At 48.7% G+C, this 26,879-nt stretch overlaps 10 protein-coding genes across 10 annotated transcripts; 6 read left to right on the forward strand and 4 right to left on the reverse strand.

Moving 5' to 3' along the window:
- Positions 1–798: 798 nt before the first annotated feature.
- Positions 799–3,370, reverse strand: N7478_006438 (SLM1 family PH domain-containing protein; the record flags this gene model as incomplete). The annotated part of the gene is made up of 2 exons (XM_056922652.1): positions 799–2,759; positions 2,839–3,370. The coding sequence occupies 2 exons, from the start codon at positions 3,368–3,370 to the stop codon at positions 799–801; spliced, it is 2,493 nt and encodes an 830-aa protein (XP_056780689.1).
- A 2,100-nt stretch (positions 3,371–5,470) lies between these two features.
- Positions 5,471–6,288, reverse strand: N7478_006439 (Tim17/Tim22/Tim23/Pmp24 family protein; the record flags this gene model as incomplete). The annotated part of the gene is made up of 4 exons (XM_056922653.1): positions 5,471–5,565; positions 5,658–5,852; positions 5,922–6,041; positions 6,105–6,288. 4 exons carry the CDS (start codon positions 6,286–6,288, stop codon positions 5,471–5,473), a joined length of 594 nt encoding a protein of 197 aa, XP_056780690.1.
- A 1,103-nt stretch (positions 6,289–7,391) lies between these two features.
- Positions 7,392–11,783, forward strand: N7478_006440 (ubiquitin-specific protease UBP2; the record flags this gene model as incomplete). Its single annotated transcript, XM_056922654.1, has 10 exons — positions 7,392–7,416; positions 7,500–8,197; positions 8,383–8,594; positions 8,739–9,133; positions 9,427–9,882; positions 9,937–10,543; positions 10,594–10,838; positions 10,926–11,014; positions 11,078–11,258; positions 11,314–11,783. 10 exons carry the CDS (start codon positions 7,392–7,394, stop codon positions 11,781–11,783), a joined length of 3,378 nt encoding a protein of 1,125 aa, XP_056780691.1.
- A 722-nt stretch (positions 11,784–12,505) lies between these two features.
- Positions 12,506–14,152, forward strand: N7478_006441 (3-oxoacid CoA-transferase; the record flags this gene model as incomplete). The annotated part of the gene is made up of 2 exons (XM_056922655.1): positions 12,506–12,568; positions 12,659–14,152. The coding sequence occupies 2 exons, from the start codon at positions 12,506–12,508 to the stop codon at positions 14,150–14,152; spliced, it is 1,557 nt and encodes a 518-aa protein (XP_056780692.1).
- A 409-nt stretch (positions 14,153–14,561) lies between these two features.
- On the reverse strand, positions 14,562–15,044 carry N7478_006442 (ubiquinol-cytochrome c reductase complex assembly factor 2; the record flags this gene model as incomplete). Its single annotated transcript, XM_056922656.1, has 2 exons — positions 14,562–14,933; positions 15,030–15,044. The coding sequence occupies 2 exons, from the start codon at positions 15,042–15,044 to the stop codon at positions 14,562–14,564; spliced, it is 387 nt and encodes a 128-aa protein (XP_056780693.1).
- A 310-nt stretch (positions 15,045–15,354) lies between these two features.
- N7478_006443 (metal homeostatis BSD2 family protein) lies at positions 15,355–16,662 on the forward strand (the record flags this gene model as incomplete). The annotated part of the gene is made up of 3 exons (XM_056922657.1): positions 15,355–15,378; positions 15,485–15,982; positions 16,081–16,662. 3 exons carry the CDS (start codon positions 15,355–15,357, stop codon positions 16,660–16,662), a joined length of 1,104 nt encoding a protein of 367 aa, XP_056780694.1.
- Positions 16,663–17,385: 723 nt separating this feature from the next.
- Positions 17,386–19,489, forward strand: N7478_006444 (uncharacterized protein; the record flags this gene model as incomplete). The annotated part of the gene is made up of 2 exons (XM_056922658.1): positions 17,386–17,542; positions 17,673–19,489. The coding sequence occupies 2 exons, from the start codon at positions 17,386–17,388 to the stop codon at positions 19,487–19,489; spliced, it is 1,974 nt and encodes a 657-aa protein (XP_056780695.1).
- A 1,119-nt stretch (positions 19,490–20,608) lies between these two features.
- On the reverse strand, positions 20,609–22,218 carry mpkA (mitogen-activated serine/threonine-protein kinase SLT2; the record flags this gene model as incomplete). The annotated part of the gene is made up of 5 exons (XM_056922659.1): positions 20,609–21,243; positions 21,342–21,656; positions 21,726–21,792; positions 21,868–22,000; positions 22,106–22,218. The coding sequence occupies 5 exons, from the start codon at positions 22,216–22,218 to the stop codon at positions 20,609–20,611; spliced, it is 1,263 nt and encodes a 420-aa protein (XP_056780696.1).
- Positions 22,219–24,122: 1,904 nt separating this feature from the next.
- Positions 24,123–25,043, forward strand: N7478_006446 (H/ACA ribonucleoprotein complex subunit GAR1/NAF1; the record flags this gene model as incomplete). Its single annotated transcript, XM_056922660.1, has 5 exons — positions 24,123–24,192; positions 24,262–24,309; positions 24,366–24,466; positions 24,545–24,690; positions 24,758–25,043. The coding sequence occupies 5 exons, from the start codon at positions 24,123–24,125 to the stop codon at positions 25,041–25,043; spliced, it is 651 nt and encodes a 216-aa protein (XP_056780697.1).
- A 531-nt stretch (positions 25,044–25,574) lies between these two features.
- On the forward strand, positions 25,575–26,616 carry N7478_006447 (CDP-diacylglycerol-serine O-phosphatidyltransferase; the record flags this gene model as incomplete). Its single annotated transcript, XM_056922661.1, has 5 exons — positions 25,575–25,641; positions 25,697–25,754; positions 25,828–25,865; positions 25,998–26,179; positions 26,248–26,616. The coding sequence occupies 5 exons, from the start codon at positions 25,575–25,577 to the stop codon at positions 26,614–26,616; spliced, it is 714 nt and encodes a 237-aa protein (XP_056780698.1).
- Between the last annotated feature and the right edge of the window lie 263 nt (positions 26,617–26,879).

The following is a 26,879-nucleotide window of genomic DNA, read 5'->3' on the forward strand; positions in this document are numbered from 1 at the left end:
CAATCACAATCACATACTATCTCCACTATCTACGTATGTCGAAGGATCCCTTCATTGTAAACCTGACTATCTATCATGTTCCAGCCTACGTAGTGTCACCCACCTGCATGACTGGTGTATTTCCATTACTGCGTTCAATTGCCACGCCCTTTACTTCCTGGGCGGACTCGTGCCGAGGCTAACAAGCTTACAGACTAAGCAGGCTTACGGGACACTCGGAAGGTATAGTTCATAACCTTGGAAGATATACCAGATACTAGAAATGGATCTTAAAACTAGATCTTCATTCACAATTCTATTCCATATTCTCCAACGAAAGCACGAGTGCTCCACACTCCGGATATCAAAAAAGAAAGAAAGATAGGACCAAAAGGAGAAATAGAACAAGTCACATAGAAAGTGTAAAGGGACGGAAACGAGAGAGGAAACACAAAATCCACAATGCGCCTCGCCCAGAACGAACGCCGGCCAATGTGTGGGCCAGTGGAACGAGAGGAACCAAAACGCCTAAAAGCAAGCTAGGACGTGCTGTTTAAAGGGAGATGAAGGATGTCTGTACATGTATCATAGACAAGATCGGGGTGTAATAGATCGAACCATAGATCAGAGTAAAAAAGAAAGAAAATAATAAAATGAAAGGAATCAAGGGTAAGAAAGAAAAAGATTCAAAGAAGAGGAAGCCTTGAAAATGTCAAAGATAAGAAAATTGAGTGAAAGTGTGAAAGGTTTAGAACGAAAATTCTAAAATGTCGAATATGAAAAGAAAAGTAAGAAAAAAAGAAGGGGGAAGTGGCTAACTCATGCAGCCACATTGGTCGGTGGGTAACGACCAGGAATCTTCATATCAATGGCTACCACACTATCCAGTCTCTCCTGCCTGGAGCGGGACATGTCAGGTCCAGTTTTGGCTGTGCCACCTGCGCTTCCATTAAAGAATCCATCTTCAACAGGAACGGAGCTCACAATGCCGTCATCGACGGAGGTAGCCAGAGTATTGTTTGTGTAATCTGTTTGATTGGTGTTGGTTGGCGCCGTAGACACACTCTCACGGCGAGCAACATTGGGCGGAGCGGAGTTCTCTCGGCGGTCTGCGACACCGATAACTCCGGACATCGCCGCTACCGAAGCCTGGTCCCCATCGGATCGGATCTCTCGATCATCGACTGGGGTGGGCTCGGGCTGATGCTGCTGCTGCTCATTCTCCTTAGCAACAACCGCTGCAGGTCCAATCCATTGGCCATAATAACTGTCATGTCGACTCATGCGATTCCGAGACTGGTTGGCGGGACTCTCGCTGTTAATACGCTGAGATTGGCTATCGTCTTGGGCCTGGTTGTAGAATCGAGAGTTGCTCGCAGCAGTGTCACCGTCTGGGTATGCTGATGCAGCTGCAATTATATCCCGGCCACCGGAGCTAGCTCCACTGGAGGGTGATAAGGGTTCCTGCAAGTTTCGGTCGATCTGGACGTCGCTTGGGAAAGCACCGCCGGGTTGACGGGTCGCGGACATTGGACGCTCCTGTTGTCCTTGAGTATAAATGACTGACTCGGCAGAGTACGGTGTCTGATCGGCTTCATCATCTTCCAGAACTTCGCTGTTGGTTGACATGCCGCTCACGCTACGCACGTGTCTTCGGACGGAAGCATGTCGTACAAAAGCATTTCGCGCTTCGCCGGTCTTGTTGCTCAGGTTCTCGATATCTTCATACCAAGACATCATGGTCTCGTGGGATTCAGCGCGGAAGACCCAAGAATGGCCTCGGTGCATGGCACCAGTTTGACGACCCTTGAGCATAAACTTGTGAGAGCTCGAGTCCTCGTTTGAGTGAGATCCCAGCTTTTGCTCGGGCAAATACAGAGACATGACTGGTGTCTGCCAGGCGACCCTGTCTGCCGACTTGAACTCGTGTAGATGAGTCGGCGACAACACATACCATCCTGGAGTATAACTCTTGAGATACTTGCTCTTGCGCTCTAGCATACCAGCGCGAACTTCGGCCGCGGCAGGATGATCTTTACCAGAGTAGGTGATGCTCTCCACGTTCCGCAGAGGAATCCGGGGATCAACTAGCTCTTCCGTCTCGGCTACGAATGAGTTCCACTCATGGTCTTGGGGCATTGAAATGGGACCCACGCGAAGCTTCTCAACAGTGTCATATGCCTCATCAGCCTCGCGCTTCAGGATGCTAGCGTACGCATTGTAAGCCTTCTGAATTTCGCTAACAACAATCGACTCAAGCTCGCGACCAGAGTTCTCCAAGTTCAAGAAAGCTCGGTGTAGGTAGTTCTCCTCCTCAATCTGCTTTTCGACTTGTCGCTCAACGTTCAGACGCATCAAGAAAGGATCTCCCTTGCCTGATGTCGCGGAGGGGTCGGTATCAACCAGGCCCAGGGACTCATGTAAATTGCGCACAGCCTTGCGCGTGCCATCAATTTCCTTCTCAACAGTATTCTTGAAGTCGCCCGAGAGACTCTTGATTTCCTTCGTCTTCTTCTGCAGATCACTACGAAGGCCAGTCAATTGGCTAATGACTTCCGTCTCCACCTCCACAGCCTTATTGGCTTCAGTATAACCCTGTCGATGGAAATCGCGCAGAATACCCGTCGCATCGGCAAGCCCACCAGACTGCAAGAGGCCAGCGGGGGTTGACTGGTTGTTGATCACATTTGAAGCGGACAAAAAGAGTTTCGAACGAGCCTCGTAGGATTTCTGTACCTCCTTAAAAAAGACAATCAAGTCTTTCAAGATCTTACGCCAAGCTAGCAAAGCAAACCGCAAATTAGCTGTAGTCCCATGTGTTCAATGTTATATATTTTCCCTCTTTAACTCCCCACGTACCTTGAAAGCGGGTAGACAGCACTTCGGTCGGGTTCCCAGTAGTCGGGATAGGAACCATAAAGGCACTATTCATGTCCTCTGAACCGTCGTGATACTTCTCGCGGTCGCCGAGACTCAAGCTCCTCACACTACCCGCGCGCATAGACCGGCGACTCCCATTCCGCCGTAAGCTCGCCTTCTTACTCAAAGAGGCCTTTTTGCGCAAGGTCCCCTGTCGCGAAGGGGTGGTGGAACGGGCCTGAGAAGCCTGAGAGACCGATCGTTGCAGGCTTGAAGCGGGGTTTTCCAGCGCGATCGAGCTGCGGTGACTAGCTGTATCGAGCTCCTCTCTGAATCGGCCGATATAAGGAGGTTGCGATTGTTCGAGTGCGCCGTGACTGTGGAAGGCGGAGGAACTGTTGCCTGCGTAGGAGTTTGGTCGGGAGGAGGTGCGCAGGGAACCATATCCGCGACTCAAGACGGATGGGTCATGAGCATTCGAAACCGAATATGCATCCTGCACGGGCGTCTGTGGCCGCGCGGCCATCGCCATGACGGGAACGTGGAAAAGGTGGGAGGGCGGAGGTGAAAGAACGTAAGGGGGGTTGAAGTTCGAGGGGGAAAGAAAGGAATGATTGCTCGGAAGTCAAAGTCAAAAGCTCAAAAAGAAAAAGATAAAAATGATTGGAGGTAATAGTAACAAAGTCCCGAGAGGGAATGGGAGAAAAACACTATGGATCTTCAGGTAGAAGTGGCGTGGGATGGTTACCAGGCGAACGGGACTTGCTTAGACTAGTATACTCTAGTATACTAGTACGGAGTCAGTCTTGGTTCTGGCCCCCGTCAAAGATATGCGGGGAGATTTTCAAGGTGAATTGTGAAGAATCGTGTTAAAATCGGCAGTCAGAGATTAGAGATCAGGAGGTGGAAATCACGACTATGATTTTCGTGATTTTCAGTGACTATTTCCCAAATGGATTCAAGCCTAAGAGCAGGAGGCGAAGTACGTAAATATGAAGCTTGGGATTTAAATGACGTCTACGAGGTTGAGAGGGGTGCGATCGGGTACGATGACGAGCCACAAAACCAGTTCACTCCGGGAACCCCGGCAGCTGGGTAGTTACAGAAGACTAGAAAAGAGGGGGAATACCATCTTTGGGGGGAAACTCATGAAAAACCTAATTCTTCCAAGGTTACAAGCTCGATCGCGATGGTTGACGTCGAGGACTTTTCGGAAGTTCCGGCCGGTACGATATAGGTTCCTGGAGTTCACGAGTACATACTAGATGTACTATTAGTAGAGGTACATAAAGTACAAATTATAGACATAATACTGTACTATACAAATCACAAATAAGGGGTTCGATAAAAGGGGGGTAAATTGTCTAGTATACTATGGATCCATATTATGGAGAACGATAATCTGCAAATCTCCCCAAGCCCACATGTGCAGCAGAGATAATCATGGCTGCCTGTCGTGGCTGGAGCTAGTGATGTACATCTGTGTGGCTGAGAGTTGAAAAGGGGGTTCTCAAGCCTAATTTCCCCCTGATCACTGATGAACACTTCATGACGTCGGAGGAAAATCAAATATTTCAATTTAAAGAGGGGAATGTCAAAGTTGAATAAAGGAGAAGTAGAAGCTCTATTGAAAAAAAAAAAAAAAAAAAAAAAACCAAGAATCCTGTACAGAGTAGCTAAAAATGATATCAAAAGTACCTTGATAGTCTACTTACACTCTCGTTATAGATCGGGATTTGCCCCCCGATGACTTCCGAGTCTTGCTCGATCACCATGATCTTCACGATCTCTCTGTAACCTCATCGTTGTTCAGCCCTTAGCTTGCCGTTTCGGGCCGACTCTGAAGATATCACAAAACTGGTCTTCCTCTCATTCCATGGTAGAATGCCATGCGCGCCCACAAAAACCAGTCTTCTTATCTCGTGGATATTATCCCCGTAGAACCGAGGCAAGCTGTCTGGGAGGGGGTTTAGTTCCTTGTCCATGGTTATATCGTCAACCCAGTCGCCTGCATTCAGCGGTTGACTATCTACAAGCCAGTGGAAATCCCGCGTGGATTTCATCCGGAATCTATGATCCGAGACCATGTCCGATATTGAGAATCTAAGATCATGGATTGGTGGCGGGAGTCGTATAATTTGCGCCCTACATACGAAGTAATTAAGTGGGTATGTAGTTCTTCAAGGCGATGGAGATGGATTTTGGTCGCAAAGAAGTTGGGGTTGGAGGTTTTGATATACCCGTGCCATCATTGGTCCGTCTTCGGCCACCCCCTCTGCGGGATGTGCAGCAACCTCCACGTCTAACAACATGACATTTGGTATCTTATATCTCCGAAATCACGCCCAATTGAACCAATCTAATGCTATACATTAGCATGGAAAACGTCCGCCGTTCAATAGGTATTCTTGTAGTTCCTAAAATGAATACAGCTGCAGACACTTATATCCTTAGGCGCGTCCGCAAACAATCTACGTCACAAATCTCGTTCAGACACAAGAAAATGGAATTGAATTGATTTGACGTGCCCGGCATGCTAGAGAGGCAACCATGATAAAAGGGGGATAATTTACACAACACGATATGAGAATAAATGATGGCATGAGGAAGGAAAAAGCAAGAGAAACGGTTTTTATGATGCAGGCACCTTGCCTGTGGGGACCTCAATACCGTACGCATCCTTGATGCGCTCAGCACGGCGCTCCTCGTAGTTAGCGCCGTAGATACCTGATATAAATCATTAGCACAGGCTATATCAAGAAACCTCGCAAATCGCCCAAGTATCAGAGATCGACGATCGATCGAGAATTGTAACGTACCACGTCCCTCGCCCAGCTCGGCAAAGGTTTGCTCAGCGGGGGTCTGGAAGTTCTTGCGCAGCCTCTGGCGACGCTCAAATTCATCCTCGGTGCGGTCCTTCTTAGCTCCAAACAGGCTGCCACCGGTGTACTCGAACGCGGACAGGGCAGTGGAGAGCGCGACGCCGTATCCGAGAACAGCGGGGAAGGTGCGGGCTAGAAAAGGCGTAAACATTAGTATATTTCTTCGAGCCCGTATTATTCGATCGTATTTTCATCACTCACCTCGGAAGCCTAAGAGAGTACCGGCGAAGAAACCACCTAAGGCGGTGTTATAGGTGTCCTCGGTTTCGCGGAGGTTGGCGGAGGCGGTTCTGACGAACTCATAGGTACCGCCCATCGCGGCTAAATTCGATAAATGTTAGCATTTAGATCATATCCAATCGATTCCAGGCAATTGGTTCTTACCGAAGATACCAATGGTACCCCCGCTGCGAATGAGGACGCCCAGCGCTCCAACGTTGCGGCGGGCCAGGGTGTTCTGGACGGCAGATCCCATGAGACCAACAGTACCAGTCAGTGCTGTGGCCTTCATGGATGCTGAAATAGCATCCTTCGGGTGGTAGCTATGGTCCTCCTCGTGGTGCGCCATGGTGTGTGTGTGGAGAGGGATGGAGCTGCGGGTTAAGTGAAGTCGAGAAGGGAAGTTTTGAGATTACGTGATTAGGTAATCCATGCCTCCACGCAAATGTTGGCGAATATAGAGACGAATGCAAATAAGAGAAAGATAAATTCAGTTTTCTTAACTCTATCACAGAGAATGAAATAAATAAAAAGTAACCTCGTGCAGACCGTCTCAGATGAATCTTGGGAATAGAGTGTGCTATTCTGTACATTACTATGTACCTGATGCTCTACTAGCACATGGTCAAGATAATAAGTAGAAGTTGGAGACTGCATAGCAAAACCTCTATGGGTTTTTTCTTATACTTAAAACATGAGTGAAAGAATGTTCCTCCTCCGGGGCCTGTATCATGTAAGAGGTGTATATAAATTAGTTCCAAGGTTCCAAGGTTCCAAGGTTGTCTTTGTCTGTGATTAGAACTGGGTGTCGAGTATTGGCTCAGTATTTCAGTGCTGTAGCTAAGTATTAGCAAATCATATATATTTGTATTGTATGTATACCCATTGCGTAGGTGTTATTTTGTAAAATTGCATGCCTCGAGGTATACTTTACTTTAGGTATGCATATGGATTTGAGCATAACTCCATATCCACTGCCCAAAACCATACAGGGCTTCCCTACACCGCCTACGTTATATTCTGCCTGACCCCCCATAGGCGGTGGGGTGACCATTCTGCCGCTATAACACTCAATGCTGGGGCGAAGCTCATTCATGCCACTGATACAAGTGTCCACTGTGTTTTTATTCTTGTTTTCTGCCTGATTTTCTTTGTTCTCTGACATAACAGTTTGCTTTTCGAACAATCCTCATTCAAAGGCTCTTCCGCATACCCTAAACAGCATATCCCAAGCTTGCGGTCCACTGGTGCCCAGTGCGGTGGGCTCCCCGCTGTATCTCCGCCAGCGATAATACGGTCACACTACAGATCGCAGACTACGATCCGCACCGTCTATTCACCAGATCCCATGGGTTATTTGCCCTTGGGGTCTTCCGATCTTCCGACCTTAAGCGCAAAGCACGTGTCAAGTCCATACCGGTTTAGACTGCATTAAGTCAAACAACCGTCCTCATGGCGGAGCTACGACACCGATCAGGTTCGTCACGGAAACAGAAGGAACTCTGTTTTAAACATTTACCACTCTCTAGTGACGGTCAGTTAATTAAGCTTATTATACAGGGAAAACCGCTCCCCGCTTGGCTGAGGATGTCTTCCTCTACGACTCTGCGAATCCTCCATACACAGGCCGCAACCTACTTTCACAAGTTCCCCCAGTGTACGAAGAGAATTACAATGGACCCGCAGAGTACATATCAGGAGTTGCATGCCAGCATGACTATGTGACGAAGTCTGATCAGACCCACCTTTCTCAGTCAGAAGAGCCTGGTAGAGCGGGGACTTCCAAGGTATCTGCAGTATGCTCCAAATGTCGTTATCATCTACAGGTTGTTGTGAACACCTCAAATACCGTGGACCCTACAAAAAATAGAGTTGCATGGCATGTTCATCATTTAGTTTACCAGGGTGGGCGGGAACGAAATGCTTGGGACATACCAGAGACCATGGAAACCGGGCAGATAGCTGAGACTTTCCACTACCGATGCTCACATGATAAATGCGCTGTAACTGTGTCGTTACGAATTATGTCACCGATCATTAATCCCGAATTGGCTTTGTTACTCACAGATGTAGCTGTCATTCAAAGCCGAGCGCAGGAAGCAATCGCATCCCAACCTGAACGACTTGAAGGGGTAGCAATCCCTCTTCCAATTACGGTGTTGGATAACTTGCGGCTCTACCTTACGAATGCACTTCATCACCCTGAACTAAGAAAGTCTATCACTCAAGGTAACAAGCGTTTTATGGTCTCGTTTGGAGTACGAGGTGAAGCTTGTAAGGAATTATTAGAGTTTATGGGTTTCTCTTTTCAAGAGGTAGGTTGTTGGTCATTTCTCCCCAATCCCTTTTACCCAGTCTCTGTGATTCCAATTATTCTCTCTGCTTCTCTATCCATTTTGCACCTCAATCAAATACAAAGGATCTCAAGTAACAAGTCTTCTAGAACGATGGCGCCTGGAAACCACCTCAGCCGGATTCCAAGGCCTCTGTGCCCTACCAAGACACGACATGTATCTTTTTGGACGACGTAATCCACGAACTGATTTGTTTAATCAACCAACGGCCTGCATCAGAGCGCCGAGGAATGCAGCTTCCACCACTCCCATCATCTGCAAAAAACGATATCTATTTTGCTTTAGATGCATCGGACTGTTTGTACCATCGAGTCCTTTTTGGAAGGGTGTAGCTGATTATTGGAACAGATCCCAAATCAAAGCGCGTACACGAGTTCGAGATGGCCCCTGCCCCGTTTGTCTTTCCCTCCCTCACAGCACCCGACTCATTCTAATCCAAAAGCAGCTTCTACGAAGATCTTGGTGCAGTGGAGGACATGTCTGTCTCGATGATTATCGATTGTTATCATCGCCAAGTGGCCGAGGACCCCGGTCGAGCCCCTTTCTACTTAGGTTGCCTCAAAGGGATAAGTATGGTCCGTGGTGGTGAAGATTTTGAAATAATTGACCAGGCTGTCACCCAAGCCTATTCGGAAGGAAGATACACGGCCGATGATGTGCAAGAAGCCTATCGATATTTTGGGCTCAACTACAATAACCCAGAATTAACTGAAGATACCATCATCGGCAATTTCTATGCCTTCCTCAGCTCGACGAATCAGGAAGCAGAGGCTCGGCGTCACCTTTGGATAATCAGTCAAGATTTTAGAAGTGAGCGGATCAGGGCAGCCGCCGAAGACCGTAAGTGCATCCTATTGAGTCATATTAGCATTAGCAAGTACCGCAGCACTAACTACCAGAAAGGCGTGTCTACTGTCGAGCAAGCAAGGGTATTTCTAGGAGTTGATGAGAGTACGCCCGACGATTTCATCATCACCATGTACACTGCAAAAGTATGACCCCATTGCCGAAAAAGATTTACTCGTTAATTAGTACTAATATTGAGACAAAGGTCAATGATAATCCTTCCAGCAAGTATTTGGCGGACAAAGCAGTACAACTCATTGCAGAAGCCCGCAATTCCAATGCTCTAGACCATTTTATCAAAACTGGGGAGACTATTACTGGGGAAATGGATGTTGGAGATGCATATCGTATGCTACAGATCCCTGATAGAACTGCAGACGAAGAAGCTGTCATGGCAGCGTACACGATCTGTCTGGATGAAAATCCCAGCCATGCAGAAATTTACAACCGGGCTCTTCTTATACTTGCCAAGGAGATGAATAGCGCGATGTTGTTGAGTATGACTGGTTCTGGTGGGGAATCGGAACGAAACCTGTCTGAATGGCCGGTTGGTTTGCAGAATATTGGCAATACATGTTACCTGAACAGTCTTCTGCAGTTCTACTTCTCCGTCAAGCCATACAGGGATTTGGTTCTGCACGTTGAGAAGCACCAAATGGACATGAGCAATATCACGAGCGTTGTGGAGAAAAAAGTGGGATCTCGCAAGGTGACTGGGAAAGAGATTGAAAGGTCTCTTCGATGTGGGTTATCTGATCCTGCCATCTCATTCAAAGTATGCTGACCCATTTAAATAGTTCTTCAGGAGCTCGGGGTCTTGTTTCGTGATATGATAACATCTCCAAATTCCTCGGTCACGCCTAGCAAAGAGCTCGCTCGATTAACTCTCATAGGTCCAAACAACGAAGCGGCAATTCGTCGACGCTCCACTATCAACGCTTCCAAAGTGCATGGTCTCGGCGATATTAACGGTGCCCCTGTATTAGGTCCTCTTGGGCCTCCTCAACCCATCGCCGAAGAGTCAACAGAGCTCACGCCGACAAATCAGGCCACTAAAACCGTTGGAATGAGCGATGCGGGAAGTGATGCAACGTTGGTTTCTGACACTAACATCATGGATACGCCTGTGCCAAACATGACCTCTGCACCAATTGCTGCTGAAGGAGCAAGTGAACCAGTCGACAGCATTTCACCAACCCAACCTGAACCTCCCAACCGACCTCCACCCGTGCCTCCGCGGCCTAATCCCGAGCCGGACCGTAAAGAACAGCTAATTGAAGAAGTGGAAATTGGTGCGCAGCAGGATGTCACAGAGGTCATCAACAATGTGCTCTTCCAAAGCCAGTGTGCCATTCAACCTCGAGGGGCCGATTCGGATGGTGAACAGCTTGACCAGGTTAAAGAGTAAGTACGTCTCATTTTTTTATGAGATTGGGTCACTAATCGTCGTACAGTTTATTCTACGGCCAAACTCGATCTTACATCTCCACTTCTAAAGGTACACGTTCTAAAGAGGAACGTTGGTGTGACATTAAAGTCGCTGTGGCCGACGGAGGTGGAGACATTTACGATGCCTTGGACGGGGCTTTTGATGTCCAGAAGATCAGTGTGGAGAATACCGAAGCGGAACAGTACGGTGCCATTACCCGTCCTCCTCCAATTCTCCAGGTCCAGGTGCAGCGAGTACAGTTTGACCCTGGTAAGCAGTCGTCATACAAATCAACAAATCATCTTCAGTTGTTTGAGACGATATACTTGGACCGGTACATGGACAATCCGAATCCAGCATTCATGCAAAAGAGACGGCAATGCTGGGAATGGAAGAACAACCTTGCCGGTCTTGAAGCTCGCCGGGCAGAATTACTTGGGACACAGGTATGATATACTTATTGCACTACAATTCCGAGTGTGCTCATGCCTAATCTTACACGTGTATAGGGAAAAGAAAAGAAGGGTATTCCTACTTCAAAGCTCTTCCGTGAAGCAAAGACACAGCTCGAGGAACTCCAGGCTACGTACTCGGATGAGCCTTCTGATATAGAAGCAAATTTAGGGATCAGCTCGGACCTTATACAAGAGCTTCAGGAACTTTCCGACGGCACAGAACAGGAATTACAGTGTATGAATATGCTCTTTCGAGATTGATTTGGTCCATTTGCCTAACGTCGAACTAGTTATTGAGACGGAAATCCAAACTACCAAGACGAACATTTCCCAGCAGTTCGCCGACTCACAAAAGCTTCCATACAGACTCTACGCAGCCTTTATTCACCGTGGATCTGTTTCATTTGGTCACTACTGGATTTACATTTACGACTTCCGAAAGAACATCTGGCGCAAGTATAATGATGAATATGTGACCGAGGTTCAAAATCTGGACGAGATTTTCAACGACCCCAATGACACTACTCCGCCTACTCCTTACTTCCTTGTCTACCTTCACCAGTCCAAGATAGATATTTTGGCTGACCCTGTCAGTCGTGACATCGCGTCCAACCAAACCGAGACGGATGCCCCCACTGCCATGGAGGGTGTTCTCAGCCCCAACCCTCTTGAATATGCTCACATTGATTATGCGGCGGATCAACCAGCACCATTGGAGCCTGCCGTACAGGAGGAATCTCAGGATATTCTAATGAATTAAGATTAGTGTTGCGTGCTGAGTATCGTACTGTGACGGCATCGGCGAGCTCCGATGATTATGACTGATTCCCAATCTCAGATACCTGTCTTTTGTCGTATCCTTCTTTTGTTATGAGGGCATCATTTTTTCAAATCTCATGCATTAGCGAGGTTTGATGTTTTTTCTATTCTTTTTCACGTACTATGTACATAAATGAAGATATCCTGAATCAAGTACCTAGATCTACCTACAACTACATCCTTCATCGTACGCACACGCCGCCCATCAAACCCCGGAGCCACTCGGGTCCACCAAGAATGACTAAGCACATGCGGCCCGCGGATCGGAATCGGATCGGTTGTAGTGTCGGCTGTGACGCTCAACTATCAACACCTTCAGCCTGTATATCCATTAAGAGGTGCAGAAAAAGAGACAATTCGGAGCATAAAAGCTTGTTTCAATGTATATTCTTGTGTCGTCGCAATAGTTCCTTTGTCACTGATTTACTTGCACACCGTCGGATAGACTGAACAGGGTCCCGCACGTCTATCTTCTGCGGGGAAACGTTAAGTATGGGGAACAGAGAAACAGCCGGGGCTGGTTCCGTGCGGATTCTTGCCGCCCGGAACTATAAGATGTCACCCGGACCCGCTGCTCGATCTCTCGCAACGCCTCCCTCTTTTGTTCCTAACCTAACATCCTAACCGACTGCGATTTTCGCTGATTCCAAATTTAATCCAGCCATGCCTTCCCAAGTGGCTACCTGTTTGCGCTTTGCGCGACAGTTCTCCGCTGATCCCGCTAAGGTAAGCTACTCCGCATTGCATTCGAATGGCCAATTTCTCCACATCCCGCCGGTACGAAGGGGGTTCAATTGCTAACGCCTTTCAAAACAGCACCAGCGCTTCCTCGCCCGTACCTTCTCGAGCACTGTCCGCCGTGGCGCAATCAACAAGGTTATCCCCTCCGCGGAGGAAGCTGTCAAGGACCTGAAATCCAACTCGACCCTTCTAGCTGGTGGTTTTGGGTTATGCGGTGTTCCCGATTCTCTGATTAACGCTGTGCGCGCCAACTCCTCCATCTCCGGCCTTACAGTGGTCAGCAACAATGCCGGTGTCGATGGCTCCGGTCTCGGTCTCCTCCTTCAGTCTAAGCAAATTTCGAAAATGATCGCTAGCTACGTCGGCGAGAACAAGACCTTCGAGCGCATGTATTTGACTGGTGAAATTGAGCTGGAGCTTACACCACAGGGAACTCTTGCTGAGCGTTGTCGCTCTGGTGGTGCTGGTGTTCCTGCCTTTTACACGCCCGCTGCTTTCGGAACAGTCGTTCAAACAGGCGACCTGCCATTGAAGCATAATACCGACGGTACAGTTGCGCTTTACAGCCAGCCGCGCGATGTGAAGGTCTTCGATGGAAAGAACTATGTTATGGAGGAGGCTATTAAGGGTGACTATGCTTTTGTTAAGGCGTGGAAGGCCGATAAGCTGGGTAACTGCCAGTTCAGGTATGCGGCGGCGAACTTCAACGGGGCTATGGGTCGAAATGCTAAGATGACCATCGTCGAGGCCGAACATATCGTTGAGCCTGGCGAGATTGATCCCGCTGCTATTCATTTGCCTGGTATCTACGTTAAGCGGGTTGTCCAGAGCACTACAGAGAAAAAGATTGAGAAGTATACTTTTGCGAAGGAGGAGGGCGCTGATACCTCTGCCTTGGGCAAGGGTGATACCGCCAACAAGCGCGAGCGTATTGTTCGTCGTGCGGCGAAGGAGTTCAAGAATGGCATGTATGCTAATCTGGGCATTGGTATGCCTATGCTGGCGCCGAACTTCGTCGATCCCTCCGTTGAGGTGACATTGCAGTCTGAAAATGGTATTCTGGGTCTGGGGCCCTACCCTAAGAAGGGCGAAGAGGACGCCGATCTTATCAATGCTGGCAAGGAAACTGTTACGCTTAACCCCGGTGCTTCGGTATTCGGTAGCGACGAGTCCTTTGGCATGATCCGCTCCGGTCGTATTGATCTGACCATTCTGGGTGCTATGCAGGTTAGCGCAAAGGGTGACCTTGCTAACTGGATGCTGCCTGGTAAGATCAAGGGCTTCGGCGGTGCCATGGATCTCGTTTCGAACCCATCTGCTACCAAGGTCGTGGTGACTATGGAGCACACTGATAAGAAGGGTAACCCTAAGATTGTCAAGCAGTGCGAGTTCCCATTGACTGGCCCAGCTTGTGTCAGCCGCATCATCACTGATCTTTGTGTATTTGATGTTGACTTCACCAATGGTTTGACTCTGATTGAGATCGCTGATGGCGTCACTGTCGAGGAGGTCAAGGCTAAAACCGAGGCCCCATTCAAGGTTTCTGATGACTTGAAGCCTATGCTGTAAACTCAGCCTTTCTTGAATTTTGGTCTCTTATATCCTCGGATTTCCTTTCTATCGAAGCGTTCCATCTTTTGAAGGCATTGTACATAAGCAATTTCCAACCTGTTTTTAGGAGTTAGGCTACATGGTTGATAGCTCAACCTGAATAAAAGTAATCAATGATTAACTAAAGAACTTGCTTCATATCAGGGATTAGTGGCTTCCGCCCATATAAATTGAGTAGTGACACAGCTTGGCCCTGTAAAAAAAAATAGAGGTACAAATACAAGTACATGCAATGCAATGCAATCCCGTAAACACCCAAGCATAAAGATACATCAAATGAAAATAGCCCCCATTTATACATAGCGTAACATCGAAAGAAAAATACCACTCCCAAGGGTATTTAGATTTTTATCCAAGACTTCCAACCCTAGGAAAGGCGGAACAATCCACCCAAGCGCTTGCGGATCCGGCCAACCCAGTCTCGGCTGGGAGCTTCTTCAAACTCGCGTACAACATTATCGTAATGATCAGGGTCACTTGCGGGGAATCGAATGTTCTTTCCCATGGGGTAACGGGTGACGAAGCGGTTTTCAAGGAGTGCTTGCAGGGCGCTGGCGGAGGAGTCGGAGACCACAGGTTGTCTTGGGGGAGGAGCATCGGACTTTTTCTCTTTGGGGTCAACTTCGGGCTTCTGGCCTAGAGCGAAGTTCAAGTAGGATTGCACAGAAACAGAGGCTGGGCGGACATTGTCTACTGGCCAATGTTTGACGAGATGGCTAAGGCGCGATTGGATGGTGCGCTGAGAGTGAAGTTAGCCAAATGAACCTCAAATTAATTTCATAAGAGGCGACCAAAAGAATAATCAGATGCATTCTAATATCCGCGACAATCATACCGGTGAGCTGGCCATAGTGGGTGTTTTGAAGAAATGATTCAAGTCAACAGAAAATCGGCGATCGTCACGAAATTCCCGTATCAAATCAGCCGTCGCGGCTGAGGACCTAGAGTCATTTGTAATCCCTGTCTGCCTCAGGCATCAGGGGCGAATCACTCCCTGTTGCCTTAGCCCGATTACGGTTTCCGGCGCTTCCATCCTCTCGCTTTCCTTCCTGTCCAGATCGACTTCTCATTTCCTTATCCCTATTGTGCTTTCGTTATTGTTTTTATATTCGCCGCCTTTCCATCCTGTTTTCTCCTCTTCCACCCCCGCTCAGCTCGCCATGAGCTCGCAGCGCTATACCCGGGTTCGTCTATCTCTCCCCGCTGATCTCATCGCCCTAGACCTGGAAACCCCGACAGAGGGCCTCGCCCGATATCAACCCTGAACTTTGATCTAATAAGATGTTATAGGTGAACGCCCAAGACGAGGATGATAACCCTCACTCTTATCCTCTGAATCCTACCCGGTCCAATCTTACACCAACTTCTCCGCCGCCATCCTTCCGATCTGGTTCCCGGTCCTCTTCGCCCTCTTCAAGGCGACTATTACATGATGACCCACTCCGACACAATGAAGAACAGACTCTGGCAGATGCATTTGAAAGCGAGGACGATTCTGACGATGATGACGAACCTGATGATCGCCAACGGCTGATGCGTGCCAACCCGGATCCCTATAGACCCTCGGAAACCGGCCAAAGCGCCAGCGCGGCGGCATCTTCATCGGAATATGGAACTGAAAATAATAATAATACGGCACCATCTGCAATGAGTAGACGGCCGACAATATTACCGACTTTTACTTCAACAACGGCGAACAGCCGGTCGGTCGCTCCATCGAATGATGGTGTCTTTGCCAACTTGGCAGCGAAGCCGGAACGGGGCGAGAAAAATGAGGATTTACCTCCTGTAAGTTACATCATCTACAGAGTTCTTTTCTTGACGATTTGCGCCCTGTGGCTTTTTGATAATTTTATACGGTTTGCTAATCATGTACGTTGATATAGTCCTACGAAGAAGCGGCCGCTGATGCAACCCCTCCGTACTGGGAGACCACGATTTTGGCACCTGGCCTCTCATCAGATGAAGTCTACGTTGACGGACTCCCTGTGGGATCTGTATTTTCGTTTGTCTGGAATGCGATGATCTCAATGTCATTCCAACTTGTCGGTTTCCTCTTGACCTATCTTCTCCACACCACCCACGCCGCAAAGAATGGTAGCCGAGCCGGTCTCGGTCTCACTCTGGTTCAATATGGTTTCTATATGCAGGGAGGAAGCGACTCTTCTGGCTCAGACTCGGGAGGTGGTTCCGATTATGCCCCGCCGCCCGACCCCAATAGCCATAACTTCGACCCCAACACAGTGGGGGACGGCTCGAGTGGGGGCGATGGCGGTCCCTTATCTGGCATCAGTTCCAGTGAATGGATTTCATATATTCTCATGATTGTCGGGTGGTTTATTCTTATTCGTGCCGTCAGTGACTTTCTCCGTGCCCGCCGCCACGAACAGCTGGTATTACAGAGCCCAGATCGTGGATTGGGTGTACCTATTATTGCGGAGGGAGAACGGTCGGAAACCGTTGTCTAATGTTTATAGGGATGGGTGTCGGGAACCCTGGAGTGTCGGATATGTCACTACGGCGTTCATAGGCTTGGAGTTCTTTTCTTTCATTTTGCACGGATAACCTCCGAAGAATTCCCCCTCTTTCTTTCCTTTCTTCTTATTTTCTTTCCTGGTTATCACTTTGCCCACAATCGGTTTGCATCATGCATCTCGTTGCTTTTTCTACAGCCCTGTAGCTATGCGGGAGATACCAACTGTCGAATACGTCATCCTATCATATCTTTTCTTATATCAGGAATTGTTGAAGGCACCAAATTTTTGAAAGCTATAACCAGCAAACAAAGTAATCAACAGAAACTTGTAGAAACTAACTAAATAATGCCGATGTAGATCATCAAACGTAATCAAGCAGCCGTTGCCTGCGCAAGCTTGCCGCGTACTGCGCCACGATCAGGCTTGGTATTGGACCATTGTCACACATAACCCTTGCATCTTTTTTATTCAGTTAGGCCAACGTATTACGCTGGCAATAATAGACACACTTTAACTTTTCAAATAAGAGTCACCAGGCCCCAACCATTGTCTAGGGCCCACTACCGAACCCAATCCGAACCCGAACCTGACCCGCTGTTTACCTACACATCTCAGTCTCTCCAAATCTTGACATCTTGACAACCTCTACACTCCGTCCAAAACATAGAACATCGCGCATTATAAACGGCCGGCGCATCGCAGCCGTGCCCCGCCATGTCTATCCCCGCGCCGCCACAAGGCCCTGTCGAGGCTCGCTCCCTCTCATCCGTCACAGCCATCGCATCAAATCCCCCCGCCTACCCGCGCAATCCGACGCATGAAAAACTTGACCCGCTAGTCCTATATATCGTACGAGTTCCTGGGAGTCAAGGTACGTTTCTGTCACACCTACGGCTATACCGAGCTTTCCACCCCTCCCGGACCGTAAATAGGCAGCCAATCCATAGATCTTATCGCTTGAAAGATAAGGTTAAAAGGCTAACAACAACGCACTGAACTAGACATCTTCCTCTCGCCTGTCAAACCACCCACCAAATCCAGTGTCTCTGCCGAAGCTATAAATGCATCCCTGTACTATGTGCACGTCGCAACACCTGAAGATGAAACATTGCTACAGGAAGTCGAGCAGGAGCGTGTGGAGGAGGCGCAACGCCGAAGAGAAGCTCTAGAGGCAGCGGGGCTCGTTGATCCAGCCCAGCGCGATTTTGCCCGCATGAATAATGTCCGAAGGAAGCCTGTTGGTGGTATAGAGACAGGAAAGGATAATGCGCAATCATTGACGCAGGAGAATGCCCCTCCCCCGCTAAATAACGCCCCAGCGTTACCGCCACGCCCAACTCCTATGCCGCGGGTCTCAGCGGAGAATATGTCGTTCTCAGGGACGCCTGTCTCCAATGCGATTCCAGGTGAACCTGCGCCGAAGAGTCCTATCACTCGGCGCCCGTTACCCCCTCTACCGCCTAGTGAAGAGCCCTTCGGGGCTGGTGGGGCAGGCGAAGACCCTCGAAATAGTCGATGGAGCACATTCACGGCACAAGACCAGCCTATTCCAGGATATGATGCAGTACAAGAAAGATATGGATCTTTAGGTGCTGGTCGTCATAGTCTTGATTCGCCTAGGCCGCCATTACCACCTCGTCCCTCACACACAGGAAGAGGATCACCATCAAGAAGTCCCGGACAGTCGCCTTCTGGAAATCGAAGATCGCATCAACCCCCGTCTAGAGATCCAGGCTTCTATATTACACTTATACGGCGTGATCCCGCATCAGGAGGCCAGTGGAACGTCGCGACGATCTCAAGTCCAGGAAAAGACCAAAACACAATTGATATCGAAATATCAACGCCGGGATATAACAGATTTGCCGGCTCCAATGAACCACTATCATTAGGCAGTCTAGCTGCAAATCTTCCTCCAGGTCTAATCCGCACAGCTGGAACCTCTATACCTTCTCAGCCATCAGGACCAATCGATCAGCCAAACGCATCCCGCAAATTTCACCGAGAGGTCTGCGTCTCCAAGCCCTACGATGATCAAAGCGCTAGCTCCGAACTCAACCCCCACGACTACAACTCCAAGCTAAAGAGCGGCTATTACGTCTTCAACTCCCCATGGAACGGCACCTGCACATTCGCCAGCAGTGTCAACGGCCGTAGTCTAAAATGCAAACACATGGTCCAAGGCCCGGCAGGCGGAGCTTTCCCCCCATCCAACGAAGCAGATCCCAATCCAGCAGTTACAGTTGCTGAAATCCGCTTCAACACACCCTTCCAAGCTGCAAATCTACACTATCACGCATTGCAACGAACAAATCCCCATCTCTCCTCGCATACATCAATGACAACCGACCCCTCCAATCCAGACTCGTCATCAAAAAGGGCCTCTCTTTCCCAATTCCTCAACCCGAATAACTATGCCCGACCACGCGCTCACTCCGGTCCCAATACCTCTTCTCCCTCTCCTGGCCCTGGTCAGAGTCCTGCTCAATCCTCTGATCCTTCCCGTCAACCTTTTAACCCCTCTAATTTGTTACGCCGCACCTCGCTCCGTGCGGGTAAATTTGCTCATCAGCAAACTAATCGGTTCGGGCACCAGCATTTCCATCGCAGGAACAGGAGCACGAGTACTAGTAGTGGGGGTTCGGACTTTGGTGAGGATCGATTGGATTTCTCGCTTGCGAGGGAGCCAGCTGGAGGTGGTATGAGGGGGAAGAGTGCTAAGTTGGGGAAGCTGATTATTGAAGATGAAGGTATTAAGATGCTTGATCTTGTTGTTTCGGCTTGTATGGCTGTTTGGTGGAGAGGATACTATCAGTGATTCCTTCCATTCCAGATTGACGTCTGAATATTCCATCATGGGGATGGATTTGAATATTTATGTGTTCATGTCTATTCGAATGTATGTCCTTTGCTTTATGTTTTCTTCGTGCTGATTGATTCCATTTGTTCCTTTCAAGCTGAAATTTAGCTTTGCCTGGGATTTCCTTTGTGGAATTTCGCTTTAGCATATCATATCATACCACACTCTAGCATATAACAGCGTTGTTTTCTTTTCTGTTGTGAATCAAACTAGCTATCTAGATCATTTTAGACATGCATTATGAAGTCTTTACTCAATGCCCCGCTATTTCCAATGTCAATTCAAATCTAACAGGGAAATGCCAATCTATGCTCTTCTCAACTTTAAGCTTATTTAACGTTATACTTTTGAGTGGAGCTCTCATGGTTTTTGTACCGTGCATTGGGACTAACTTGAACTTGAATCAAATAACCAACTAACCAAAATCTGTCTTTGTTGATCAGATGCAAAGAGACAGCCTACATGTCTGAACATTCCAGTTACAACCAAATCTCCTTTTCATATTTCAGCATGTGTGGACCACCGACAAACCATCTATCTATATGATCCAACAAAAATAACAGAAACTGGCATGGGAAAAGAAAGCATAACTTTAAATCATGAGATGAACCGACTCAGCCCAAGAATAGTGCGCATAACCAAGAGATCCACGATCTCGACCCTTTACAAGCAACGCACAGTATAACATCCAAGCAGTACGACAGTGCAAGGGCAGAACCAGAACCAGATACCAGGAGCGCAAAGGGGACACAGTAGAATCAACGCAGAAGCACGAAGAGTCAAACGTTAGTCGAGGACAACATAGCAGGTGGGGTGGGGATCACTAAAGAAAAAGAACAACGGGCAAAATCATGCAATCATCCGGCCTTTCTCTCGGAGGTATCTCTTTGCTAATTCATTATATTGACATGCGTGGATGGGAAAACTGAGGACAATTGGCAGAGCAGAGCAAGCGAATCGAAACAAGCCGAATACAACCAAGAAAAAAACACAATGGAACTTGAATCGGAGAACCTTGGGGATGGACCAAATAAACCAGGGTCTGTAAATGGGGATCAAAAAGGAAATTTCAGGGGATCAGTGGTGCACATCCATGCCGCGCTGCAGCGAGGACTCAAGGTCATTCAGGTGCCCACCGCCAGCGGCAGCCTCCTGGGGCCTGGGGTCCTCGGTCTTCCAGGAGCCCTGCTGGTGATCCGGGATGGGGACGTTAGTTTGCTGGGTCATCTGTTGCTGTTGGGCAGCGTGGGCCTGGGACTGCTGACGGACAGTGGCGCGGAATCGAACAACCTCATCAAGGATCATCTGGCGCATATCCTGGACGTCATCGACGACCTCGAAGTGGAAGTCAAAGGTGGTGGGGCATGTGGGCTCGTCGGAGGCGTCGTGCCAGATGTGCAGGTAGGGGTGCTCGAGAGCTTCCTCGACAGAGATACGGGAGGAGGGGTCAAAGGCCAACATGCGGTCTAGGAGGTCCAGGGCGTCGGGGTTGGCGTTGGGGAAGAGACGCTGGAAGGGAACCTTGGGCATGAAGGGGAGGTTGCGCACGTACTCCTGGGCACGGGGGGAGCCGATACGGGAGAGGGTCTCTTCGTTTGGTGTACCCAGGTAGTGCAGGATCTGGTTCAGCTGGTCGACATAGTCACGGCCCTTGAAGAAGGGACGGCCACCGAGCAGCTCAGCCAGAATACAACCGACGGACCAGACATCGACTGTAGATCATTTTGTTAGTTCCTTCTGGTTGCTTATCGCTTATCTTTGGAGGGGCAAGGAAGGGGTTGGTGTTGGGGTTGGTTGATTTATTACGTACTAGCTTTGGTGTAGCTCTGGAAGCTCAACATGATCTCCGGGGCACGGTACCATCTTGTAGCGACGTACTCGGTCATATAACCGGCGTTCTCTTCTGGGTCAATGGAGAAACCACGGGCCAGACCGAAGTCACAAATCTTCAGCTCGCAATCGGCATTGACGAGAAGATTTCCGGGTTTCAAGTCACGGTGGAGCACATTGGCGGAGTGAATGTACTTCAGACCACACAGGATCTGGTAGATGAAAGATTGGAAATGCGCATCAGTCAAGGGCTGTCCGGAACGGATGATAGCCGCCAGATCACACTCCATCAACTCTATAGCATATGTCAGAACACAACATTCTCATTAATGAGATGCTTATCATAAGACCATCATTCACTGACCCTCATAGAGATATGTTTCGTTGAAGTTGTCCGGGCGGGGGATGTCCATATCGTAAAGGCATGTAATCTAGGGAGGGGTTGCGGGTCAGCGTTCAGCTCGGATCGGTGTTGCGGCGAGGCGAAAAGAGACGGAGGGACATACATTGCGGTGGCCCCGGAAATGCTGGAGCAGCTTGATTTCTCTCAGAGCTCGCTTGGCGAGAATCTTTTTGCTGAAAACGTTGGTGACCTTCTTGACGGCGACGCCCTCGCCGGTCTGGGCGTTGGTCGCAGAACTGGGTATACGACGTTAGTTTCCCCTCCTTTGCTCAGTCGATAATGAAGGAAGAAAGCACAGCGCGTGAGTTGGGGAGCTTGACTGAAGCTTCTAAAAGACATACCAGACAATACCATATGCACCCTGGCCCAGTTCCTTGGTGACAGTGTATTGTTCATTTACGACAAAGTCCTGGTTGAAGACCTTGAAGACCTTGCGACCCTGTAATTCAGCCATGGCGGGGGAGAGGGAAAGATCACCCGATGACAAGAGAAATCAAAGAGAAGATTTGAAAAAAGGTGGAAAGAAGAAAGGGACAATAACGAGAGATCGAGAGGAGGAAGAAAAGAGGACACTGCCACAATTGAAAAGGGGAGGCGACTCGAGACGTGTGATGAGAAACAAGAGCCCCGCAGTCCCCGCGGGTGATCGGGGCGTCGGGTTCGATGAGGCCACGCAAGTTTAGACAAGGAAGAATGAAAGAGATAAATTGGGAATAATTTGGAATAATTTGAATGTAGCTGTGGCTACTTTTCTTTCATATATTTTATTGTAAGAATTATACTCCAACAAGTCCATTTTCCCCTCTATTTAACACTATAAAATACGATGGCCCAAGCCCAGTGGAGACTTTTCCATCACGCTTTTTTCCTCCCGTCGATCCAGCCCTATCGCGTTCCATGGCTCAAACTTGGATCTTAGACCCTGAGATCAAATTGCTCCTCCATCTCGGAGGCCCGTTGGTCGGGTTTACAGAAGATATGGCAATCATCCTTTTCTTTCTGTTAGCAAATATCGATGCCTCATTACGATGAAAGACACTAAAATCAGCAAATCCCAACGATAACTCCTTGTAGCTACGGTCACGGTGGCCGAACACAATAAAATGTCCTGGGCAGTTCATGGGCTTCAGACCCCATTGGCGCTTATTGACGTCCATAGTAAACATGCGGTCCTTGTAGTGCGCCCCTACATATAAGTAAGCAAAGATGCAAGGTTTCTCAAGTCACCAAGGAAGTATGCAGACGAGTTCTGAAACGATGAAATTCATTAGTACCAAGCATTTCCGGCAACAAATTGAAACAACTCATTGCAAGAATCCTTAGGACCTTCACTTTGTTGGCTTGAATATGAGGCTCAGTGCACAAGTTCACAAGAGTAACGCAGCGGTAGACAGTGCTCTTCTCGCCAGTAGCTTGTCGATATAGTGCAGCTTGTACTTGCTGTACGCGAACATTGTCTTAAAATCTTCTTTCGAGCAAACAAGATGATCCAGGCTTTGGTGCTCTTTCAGAATTCCATTCACTCTCTTTTCAAGTGCAGGCCAATCAGCCTGTGTGATTACACGCCTATGGTCACTAGGCACATACTCTCCTGGCATACGCATATCGTAGAAGAATCCCTGCTTAGTTGGGGGTCCGTGAGACAGCAAACATCCATAGCAGGTTCCGCACCTTCTCCAAGGTAGTGAGCACTGCTATGCCACAGTACCATAAGTCCTTCCAGGTCGGAAAATGGAATAAGTTTAACGCTGGAGTCGCCTTCAAAAGGACGGTTGAGATCCCACAGTTCTCCGTTGACCTTAGCAACAACGACATCAGCGCTCACCTCCTTGGGGATATCGCGCAAGAAAGATGCTGGTGTGGTCTCGAAGGGGGGGAGGGATTGCCGTCGCCAATATCGAGTGTAACGTTTATATCGGGGTGAAGGTCATTCTTGATATCCTCCTGTTTCCTGACAAAGCTCTTCGAAGAAGACGTTTCGCTCAGTCATCCAATCGGGGAGATCAGCAGGAACACTCCATTTCGATTTGGCGTCTTTGGGCGGGGCAGTATTCTCAGGATTGCTCTGAGCCTGGGCAGCAGGGCACTAGGAGAGCTCTTTGGGGGCTTTGGATGCCATATTCAGGTTATTCAAAGCCGTAGCAGTGAAATGGACTGAAAAGAAAGGTTGGTGACTCAGAAACAAGTGGTCGTCCAATCCCAAGTAGGAAAACATGACTCTTTTTCGATGAGGGGCAGGCGGTGAGTCATGTGACAGAAAACTGCCCTGCCGCTAGCGACGCTTTACCGTATGAAGTTTCCACCATCCGAAAACTTCTTCGCCCAAGTCCAACCTACCAATCTACAATCAACGCAACAATGTCTTTCCGTGGCCGTGGTTTTGCTGCCACCGGTGCGAACCGTGGTGGTTTTGGTAGCCGTGGTGGTGGTGAGTAATGCCCAATTGACTCTGCGTGAAAGACCGAGTGAAGCTAACGAAATTTTTTCCGGGTATTAGGTCGCGGAGGTTTCCAGCAGTCTTTCGGCCCTCCCGCCCAAGTTCTGGGTAATTTTATCCTTATCGAGTCCGATCAAGCGAATACAATGCTGATATCTAAATAGAGATGGGAACCGTCATGCACGCCTGCGAGGGTGAGATGGTCTGCGAGTCCATCAACCCCAAGATCCCCTACTTCAACGCCCCGATCTACCTGGAGAACAAGGTACGCAACCTCTCCCGCCGCAACCCCGCGATATTACAGGCTACGGAAATTTCATTGAGCTAACAATATTCAACCTAGACTCCCATTGGTAAGGTCGATGAGGTTCTGGGCCCAATCAACCAGGTGTACTTCACCATCAAGCCTCAGGACGGCATTGTCGCAACTTCATTCAAGCCTGGTGACAAGGTCTTCATCGGAGGCGACAAGCTGCTTCCTCTTGAGAAGTATGTCACTCTCACTCGAAAACCCCTAAAGTATTCGGTTATACGTGATACTTACTGTTTATCTCAGGTTCCTTCCCAAGCCTAAGGCTCCCCCCGGTGCCAAGCCTAAGCGCGCTGGTGGTGCCCGCGGTGGTGCCCCCCGTGGCCGCGGCGGCTTCGGTGGTGCTCCCCGTGGACGCGGTGGCTTCGGCGGTGGCCGTGGTGGTAGCTTCGGTGGTCGCGGTGGTAGTCGTGGTGGTAGCTTCGGCGGCCGTGGTGGTGGCCGTGGCAGCTTCGGTGGCTCCGGTGGCTTCTCCCGCGGTGGTGGTCGTGGTGCTCCCCGTGGTGGTGGTGGCTTCCGTGGTAGTCGATAGAGATACTCTCTACCGAATATTGTGTCTTCTTACGGCGTTTGGGGGATTCGGGAGCTTTTTGCAGGAATATTTCCTTTTTTCTTGTGCATCCTGACACAATTGCTGCTTCTCTGGCTGCGGCGACTGTAGAATATATCCAGTCATAAAACAAGTTCAATTTACTGCTCATCTATTCCCATATTTGGTTCTTTCTTACTGTATCTGGCCCCAGATCCTAGTTCGGCAATACCTAAAACCATATAATCTTCAGCATTTCAGATTTAGGTAAGCCGGGCCAGTCAGCATTCACGTGGCTTGAACATGGCGTGGGACACCGCCCCCATCTGCTGACCGCCCCCAACATTTTGCTTGCTAGGGCTATTAAGGAATGACGTTGACCGCTTTACGAATCTGTGCGTCCCGTCAACACTTGTAAGCAGGATTGCCATTCTAACCTCCACATTACTTTTCTTAAATTCCTTTAAGATCCTTGAATCCAAAGATAGTTCTCCCTTGGCATTTCCCGACCTTCACCCAGTCCTATCTTCGAGCATGTCCCGCAGAACATCAACTATGCCATCCAGCGAACCCAACAGTGTCCCGCCTCCAAAAGACGGAGGTCAGTTCGAGATCGACATTGCACCCCTCGCGAGACTATTACTGACAGGTCACAGGCAAGACTAAGCAGGAAACTTTGCTCTATGAAGCCCAAGGCCATTTCAGCATGGTGAGGTGAGCATAAGAAATTCATTTCCTGCTGCCTAGGCTATACAGAACTTCCCCCTGATGTTGATATTGTTTCTAGAGCTCTCCACCTTGCCGATTATGTTACTGAGATGAATGGTAAGCGATCTGCGCAGAGGTTTATACAATTCTGTGAATCACAAATGGCTAACTCGAGTATTTCCTAGGTTTCTGCGGAGGCAAGCGTCAACCCTCGTCTATTTTTTGACTTTCAAGCTAACCCCAGAGCAGTCTCGGCCGTATTCTCAACCATGCGTTATTGTCTCGGAGATCCCACGAACTACCGTCCCATTTGGTACGCCATTGGGCTCATGCAACTCGGTCTTTGGTTTGATTTCGCGGATGGAAAGATCGCACGGTGGCGCAAGAAGTCGTCCCTGATGGGACAAGAGCTCGACTCGCTCGCAGATTTGGTAAGGAAATTGTATCCGTCCCCAACCAAGTCATTTCACAGCAACTGATGCGATTTTACGTGATGTAGATTTCCTTCGGCCTCTCCCCCGCCGTTGTAGCATTTGCGCTTGGTCTCCGTACAGGCGTCGATCATCTCCTCCTGACGTTTTTCGTCCTGTGTGGTCTGACTCGTCTGGCTCGGTTCAACGTTACTGTCGCCAATCTGCCAAAGGACGGTACTGGAAAGTCCAAGTACTTTGAGGGAACACCCATTCCTACCAGTCTGTATGTGGACTACTTCATGGGATACTGGGTTTACAAAGGCTGGACCCACGAGAACCTTCCCCTTGGAGTTGCCTTTGAGGGTACATTCCTCGAGTTCCACCCAATTGCTTTGATGTTTGTCTTGCACGGCTGTCTGATGATCAGCAAGACCCTGCGCATCCCTAAGATCTAAGATCTGGAGAAATCTAGTCAATGATCTACATTTCCATTTTCTTTTTCATTTTTTGGAACTGCCTTGGCTTGTCTCGGCATTATGACAAGTGATTATGAGAATAAAGAACGAGAGAATGTGTTTCTGTTTATAGTCATTCTGAATGGTCTCAATATATCTAATTGGGGTTAATTTCAAGAGACAGAAAAATCCCACAGTGGGATTCAATAAAATCCAATGTAGTCGATGTTTATACCCGATATCCATGATAAATACTAAAAGCT

The sequence above is a fragment of the Penicillium angulare genome, assembly GCF_028827245.1.
Source record: "Penicillium angulare strain IBT 27051 chromosome Unknown utg000004l_segment0_segment0, whole genome shotgun sequence".
NCBI lineage: Eukaryota > Fungi > Ascomycota > Eurotiomycetes > Eurotiales > Aspergillaceae > Penicillium > Penicillium angulare.